This window comes from Chaetura pelagica, unplaced genomic scaffold (assembly GCF_000747805.2).
Source record: "Chaetura pelagica isolate M959 unplaced genomic scaffold, ChaPel_1.0 scaffold13, whole genome shotgun sequence".
NCBI lineage: Eukaryota > Metazoa > Chordata > Aves > Apodiformes > Apodidae > Chaetura > Chaetura pelagica.
The window spans coordinates 5,077,401-5,084,977 of NW_009954543.1; the positions used below are offsets into that span (position 1 = coordinate 5,077,401).

At 35.3% G+C, this 7,577-nt stretch overlaps 1 protein-coding gene across 1 annotated transcript; it reads right to left on the reverse strand.

The window, feature by feature from the left end:
• Positions 1–205: 205 nt before the first annotated feature.
• Positions 206–7,104, reverse strand: LOC104395266 (E3 ubiquitin-protein ligase UBR2-like). The gene is made up of 7 exons (XM_010004953.1): positions 7,076–7,104; positions 5,257–5,365; positions 4,686–4,742; positions 2,917–2,994; positions 2,460–2,630; positions 1,684–1,785; positions 206–918 (listed from the first exon to the last, which is right to left on the reverse strand). Exons 5-7 carry the CDS (start codon positions 2,567–2,569, stop codon positions 777–779), a joined length of 354 nt encoding a protein of 117 aa, XP_010003255.1. The 5' UTR covers positions 2,570–2,630; positions 2,917–2,994; positions 4,686–4,742; positions 5,257–5,365; positions 7,076–7,104; the 3' UTR covers positions 206–776.
• Positions 7,105–7,577: the final 473 nt, after the last annotated feature.

Consider the following 7,577-nt stretch of genomic DNA (forward strand, 5'->3'; position numbering starts at 1 on the left):
GAATACCAATAACCAATCACATAACTGAAAGGGTTCCCCAGCTAAATTCAAATTACAAACTACATAATTCTAAGGAGTGCAATGCTCTGGAAAAAAAAGCTTTAAATTAAATTATTTTACTTGTAAAGCTAGTGTTAGGGTTTTTTAGTTAAAAAACAACTGGAAGCAAGAAAGCTGCAAGAGTACAAATGACAAAACCGTTTTAGATACACCAAGTGAAAGAGTGAATTATCCACCGATGCAGACAGAAACATCCATTTGCTACATTATTTGCTTCCTTACTTCATTCCATTGCATGTACACACAGCTTAAGTATTAAAATGCAGAATAATAAATAAAATGGCTCAGATTACTAGCAAGGGGCAAAACACAATCTGTAATTGTGCTCTATCTAGTTTCTGTTTCAGCAGTCTTTTTCTCTTGCAGTTTGTAACAAAAATCATAGTCAGACTTCCAAAAAGAGTCATTCATTTTTTTTTTTTTATCAGAAACTCAAGTTCATTTGCCCAGGTTTATAACCCAAGACATTTCTGTGAAGGAAGCACAGTGCAAATTATATGACTAATAAAACTTGCTTACATAGAAAGTTTACTTGATTAATGTTAACTGGTATCTTTATGAAATACATTGTAAAACAAGGTTAAGTAGCAGGACTGGGTTTGTTGTTGTGGTTTGTGTTGTTTTTTTCACTCAGATTTTTTTCCCTAATCCCTCCTTTGAAAATCTTACTGAGTTACAAAAATTTTAATAAAGTTCCAGTCTTCAGCAGATAAGCACTATAAATGCTGCCAATCAATGCCAACAAGTGTTTGATTAGCTTCCTGTGCATGTCCAATTTCCTCTGTGATACTGTGCTGCTGCCAGAGTTTTTGAATCTTTTTAAATCGTTCTTTGCACAGATGTAAGGGATTGCCACGTCTGAAAAGGAGAGGATAAATATCAGGAATGATAAAACACTGTAACTACGCACAGACATTATTTAATATTAGCTGATGCTTTAAACTATTAAAATATTTAGATAACTCCTTAACATTATTCCCTTGTCAGAACAAATCAACAGGTACTTTGATTAGTAACCTGGAGCGCTACTTTGCCTGGTCCTCTACCCCAATGGCTCAACCATTCCCTCCAGCCTTTGGGAATCTCATCTACAGTCCACTGAAGTCTAAACATAGGTTTTCAGCAATCTTCCCATAATGAACTAGCTCATATTCTATGATTTTGACCAGTTTCAGAAGCAGCAAGCATTAACAATATCGAGTCCCCAAATTATTCTCATAAGAAGCAGACAGGACTTAAGACAAAGAAGTACCAAATTTAATAATATCACCTTTTAGTATTTTCACCTGGTAATAAATTAATACAAATTCTACAAATAAATGCACTATTATGCAAATTAAATTTTCAGCCTTAGTTTCTCAGCAACTCCACAGATGCTAAAAAGATTTACGTTTTGACACCTCCAGACAACTGTTTATAAGCTGGGAAAGATCGTCCATTAAATATTTTTAACCTAAAAATACATATTAGCATTAAAATGGTTGAAGATATTAGATGCAGCAGCAACATCAAAATACACTATTACCTGTATAATTAAAATGAAAAGCTAACATAGAAAGTGTATTTTACAAACAAGATAGTTTTAGAATTCCTGTCTTTGAAAGATATTTTAAAAATGTTTACCTGAGTCCCTGGTCTGTCTCTCCGTAGTCATCAAGATAAGGAGGAGGATAAAAGCAGCCCTTTGTTTTTCCAGCTAAAAATAGCACCTGACATTCTCGTACTCTAAGAGAGAAACACAGAGAAATTTTTAAATACTGATTTTTAGCTTTACAGTGTCTCATATTTTCACAGACACTGCTTTTCCAATTCTCACCTACTTCCATTCTGTATAATCTACATGAATGGATTTTTAAAGGTACTTCTGTTTTTTAAAGCTAAAGATATTACTCTCTTCAACTCCTCATTAGGAATTAAAAACAATGTAGTTTCACATTACTTTATTTGCAATGTGTAAAATACTGGACACAACAACAACAAGAAAATAAAACAATTTCACTTCACACTAATCTTTGCCAATATTATCTAATCTTTCCTTGTATGCAAGAAAACAACTACAATGAATTTTCATGTTTGCAGCAGCAGCAGTAAAATTAAAGTATTTACCTTCATTGGTTTGTAATACTTGAGTGAAAAAAAAGAACCCACACAAAAGAAACAAATTCACCTTAAAATGAAATTCAATTTTTGTATGATACCTTATCTTCAAGGAAACAACCTCTGAACCTTATACTAATATATCACGAAGATGAATACACTCTACTTTTTAGGCAACCCTGTTACTAACAAACCTCTGCCTTTACAAACCACCCGTACAATCACATTTATAGAACTACTCATTTCATGTCCACACACACCACCTAACCTAGCAATGTAAGCAGAGGTGTTCAGCTCTTTACCTAAGGAATATGCCCACTCCAGAACCACAGGTGTATGTATGTGCAGTACAGGCTCCAACATCTTCTCCTTCTAATTCAGTTTGACAACAGTAACTCTGAGAACACAGCATGGTCCCACACACAAGGCACAATGTTGGGGCTCTGCTTTTATCACCACCTGATTTCGGACACCTTTTGTTAAGCAAAAAAGAAAATAACATCCATCATATGCATTAATTCTAGATGGTAAAAAGATTTAAAAGTACTTTTGAATGTTTATACAATTAACAGTTATACAGATCCTTGCAATGTTTATTTCACTGAAATACGTGGTGGTTTTGCTGAAGGCGATTACAATCAATATGTGCCATTAACTTTATGACTTTGCAAACATCTTTCTAAGGCTTTTATGTTAGAGGTTGCCCAGTTCATCAAAAGAAGACTTTAGTGGTCCTCACTATAATTGCATACAACTTACGAGAAATTGGATGCTTGGTTAATGAGGCAGCTGTAGTCATCTGGAAGGTCTATCAATTTGTTGGATTCTCTTGCATAGCTAGAATAAAGCAATCAAATTAATAATTCATATTTCAATGAATAATACACAGTGATTTGCAACTCATTCATGTTTTCCTGACTCATCTAAACAGCATCTGAGCGTAATTAAATTTTTAAAGCTTTCCTCTTCTCTGCCATTCACAAAGTAAAATGGCAGCTCACAAAAAAAGGAACCCCCAATACCTCTCAGCTAGACCACCTCCAGTTTTCTTAGTTCTATTTTTTATGAACTTGAGAAAACGCACAGGCAGAAAGACAGAAAAATAGGCTGTAAAGCCTCATGATAAGGTCACTAAAGCTTGAGTTGAGTATTTGCTCTGCTCCCTTACCAGTTCACTTTGTATTTTCCTTTTGTCACTAAAATTGAATGGAAAAAAGTCTGACACTCAAGTTCTTAGATCTTGTATCCTGAAGAGAATGAAATCTTCATGCAGTGAAAAGGACCCATGTAGAACCTAATATGTATACCTTTAAAAATAGCTATTAAAACGTTGGGGTTTTTTTAACAGATACTGATTTACACTGAATTTTAACAACCTTCAACTCTAGGAATAACACAAAGTAGTTTGTGAAATGTAAACAGAGGTTTGTAATAGAAGGAAGAATATGCTGAGAGGAAAAAAAAAACAGATTGACAAAAAAAAACAGTTGACAGAGCACTGGAACAGGCTGCCCAGAGAGGTTGTGGAGTCTCCTTCGCTGGAGACATTCAAAACCTGCCTGGCCACGTTCCTGTGTGATGTGCTCTAGGTGACCCTGCTCTGGCAGGGGGGTTGGACGGGATGATCTTTCGAGGTCTGTTCCAACCCCTAGGATTCTGTGATTCTGTGAAGTTAGACAATCTTGGGAAGAGCAGTTAATTGACAAAAGAAACACATGGAAACATTCCCAACAATCACACAGAATGGGAAATGAATTATGCAGAGTATTCTTACTCTGCAAGTTATTCTGTTAATAGTCTGGTATTCAGGAGATTAATTGATAATTTTTTATTCCTGTCACTTAGCCTTTTTGTATGTACAACCCTGAAAGACTGACTTTACATATTAAGCACTGGAGATTAAAATGCAGGGATGTTTTTGATGGCAGTACTGTGAACCTCATGGATATTTATAATTATGTGGATAATTGATAATCACTATCTTTTACCCAGACTTCATAAAGCAAAGCATCCCAAACATGTTTCTCCATCCAGTAAGCATGAAATGTGGTCTGAATTCCAAATACTTGCTTAGCAAATAGAAACATAGGAAAAGTGAACTTTCTTTTCAGCAACTGACTCTGTGCTGATTTCACTGGAGAACTTAGACTCTTTAAAAAGCTCTGCAAAGCCTGGTATTTTTAAACAAGGGTTATATATGTCTTTTAGCAACAGCATACCTTTTGAATCAGAAGGTAGAAATCTACCATAGGAAACATGAGAAGAAATGTTATGGCCTCTGATTACTGCAGATCAGTCTAAATAAAACTAATATTTAACTTTGCCTTTTAAATCTACTAATTTAAGCAATATTTCACTTTTCTTACAAAATTCAAAAAATCTCTTTGCTTATTCCGTAATATCTTCATCATTCAATATAGCAGAACTGATGCTATGCTATTACAAATATCTTTTAGAATAAATACTCAGAGAAAATTGCAACATTAAAGTTTCTACCCTGTCCGTCCTTCAAATGTCTCCATGTTTACCTGATAGCATGTCTCTTGCCTTCGAGATATCTTTTTACTTCATTGTTACTACACCAACTACAAGAAAGAAAAAAAAACTGTCTTTTAACTTCAAGGAGTGACACTTTCCAAGAACAAATACATAAAAATTCCCAAGTACATCCATTCAATAACCTCTAGAGCCAAAATTATTTTATTATTATATGGCTTTAAACTGGAAGAGGGGAAATTTAGGTTGGACATTAGGAAGAAATTCTTTAGTGTGATGGTGGTGAGACACGGGCACAGGTTGCTCAGAAGGTTGTGGATGACCCATCCCTGGAAGTGTTCAAGAGCAGGTTGTAGGGGGCTTGGAGCAACCTAGTCTAGTGGGCAGTGTCCCTGCCTATGGCAATGGGGTGAAACTAGATGATCTTAAAAAGTCCCTTCCAACCCAAACCATTCTATGACTTTTTTCCGAACACTTCTTTCACAAATGCTTTTCAATGTCTATTATTCATTTCCATATATGCACACCTGGGAGAATACTTATATTACTATCTAGTGCAGAGTTCCTTATTATATTTAAACTAAGCATAAAACCACAACTTACCCTTCTATTAACGTGTTCAGAATCTCACTATTTTCTTGAAAAAGGCAAGTAAGGTTGTTTGGCAAGGAAAGATAGCTACATAAGTGTTCAAACTGGTTTGTTCCACTTACTGTAAAAAAAAAAAGTCTTATTCTTGTGATTGCATTTTTAAAAACTAGATTAATAAAAATGAGATTAATGACAATTTATGAAATATAGACCTAAATGGGACAGTTGGGGGTTTTTTCAACTGAACCTTCTCTTCCCCCCCCCACCCCCGAAATTAAATAAAAATAATATGAAGAATAAAAGTGTTAGTAAGCTACCAGCCAGCCATGTTGGAAAACTGCCAAATGAGAAGAAACTTTCCTGAAATTTTCCCTCTAAGCATGTATCAAAAACCTAAAGGCCTAAAGGCCTTTACAACTTAGTATGTTTTCATTTTAATGTCATCCATTAAGGGGTTTCTTTGTGCTCCTTTTAGTCCATGAGAAACTGAAACAGGTGATCAGTAACAGCATATCAGGCAAATACCACAGCCTCAAAAACAAATTCCAAATGCCTACAATGCAAAACTCTTTAAAAAAATTATGAAAGACACAACTGCTACATTGCCAATGCCAATTCACAATACTAATCTATTGGTTTGAGTCCCTGGGCCTCTGCTCTCCCAGCTTTCAGGACAAAGAGTACCAGTACCTCTTTCATGGTGTGGCCTCTTTTGCTCCTGAATCAATGAGTGAAGAAAATTAAAATGAAAACTTTGCTCACTTCTCTCTTACGACAAAGTGATTCCTGTTTTGCAACCCCCAACATAACACTTGAGAAGAGCAATACAGGCCAGCTGTGGCACCAGCAGGTCCTAACGGGGGGAGTGGGTATGGAAAGCAAAACACCCAGTGCTACAACCGCCATCAGGACATCCCTGATGGGTCCTGGTGAGGACCTGCAGGGCCATGCCAGCACCTGGGACTTAAGGATTGTAACAAAGTGAAGCAAAGCCTTCCTCTTCCACTCTCCTACTCTCTAAAGGCCATGGACCTGTACTGGAAGTACAGCCACACTAGGAACCTCATCTTTATATTAGATGTAACAAAGAACTCAAGTAGTCACTACTGGGTGAAGATGCTGAGAAAATCTGTTACATAAAATCAAACCTCATAAACAGAGGTTTGTTGGGGCTTTTTCTTTTTTTGCCCAAATGCTGAAGCATTGCTATCATTAAATAATGCACATTCTAAACACAAGTTGTCAAAGAAGCTATGTATCAAGGAAACGTTCTACAAGTTCTGTAGCTGTTCTTAAGTCAGCTCAGCACTACATGGCATACTCCATTATAAACATGGGAATCTCAATCCTAATTATGATGTATATTCAGTCCCTACACACACTACACAAGGAGAACGGTCAAGTATATTAAGAACTGATTATTGGGCTGTAATGTAACACTAGTGTATTTGGAGATTTTAATTTCTAATGGATGCTGATTTTAATGAAATCAATGCATACAAAAGCAGATCTCATTTGAAAACAGTAATCAATATATTTGAAATAATAGATATTTCACTTTTTAGTAGAAGAGCATCAGTTTCTGCTTTAAGTAATCCAGAGTGTTGTTGACCACTATATTAAAAATATATTTTTTAAAATATTTTTAATTTTTACATTTTTTTAAAAATTTCTTTTTGGCCTTTTTCATTATGCAGATATGATGTGGCACTACTAACAAACCCAAATTCATTCATTCAGCTTCTTCGGAAAAAGAGGTTCAATGTCATGTATTTTGTCCATAAATGTTTTTATTTTTTGAAAAGCTGATTTAATACAAAGCAGACAGTACCTTGAATTTCAGAGGGTGCTGGGACTCCATTTAAGTAATGGAAAAACAATGCAGAACATCTGAGGAAAGGCATGATTCCAGCTTTTAGATTCCTCCACAGGTGCCAGCCTGAGGAAATTTCTTTCAAGGCACTTAAGAAAACACAATAAAAGTTTGCTTTTATTTAATCATTTCAGTTTGAGAGCTGTATTTAGTAAGTGTTCAGTCGTACTTCATACTAAATTACTAACTTAAGTTGAAACAAACATTATGCAAAATGTTTATTTCAAAGCTAATCACAAGAAAAACCAACAAAAACCAACATCTTTTCCTAGAAGTGTGAACAACTAGAACAGTAAACTAGGGAAAATTTTCCTTAGACATTTCATACCCTAACGAGTTTTCTGTACTCAGACCCTGCCAATTCCAGATTCTACACATCTGTAAAATGACTTAAAAAACTGTTCCAGAGCATAATCTTTATGAGCAGGTATCTTCATGAGCACAAACAGAGGAAATCATA

Bases quoted from the DNA above. Each gene is read 5' to 3' on its own strand.
- LOC104395266 (XM_010004953.1), bottom strand. From the start codon at position 2,569: ATGCTGTGTTCTCAGAGTTACTGTTGTCAAACTGAATTAGAAGGAGAA. The intron at 1,786-2,459 runs GTAAAGAGCTGA...TTTCTCTCTTAG, and splicing joins GGAGTGGGCATATTCCTTAG to AGTACGAGAATGTCAGGTGC. The intron at 919-1,683 runs GTAAACATTTTT...TCTCCTTTTCAG, and splicing joins GAGACAGACCAGGGACTCAG to ACGTGGCAATCCCTTACATC.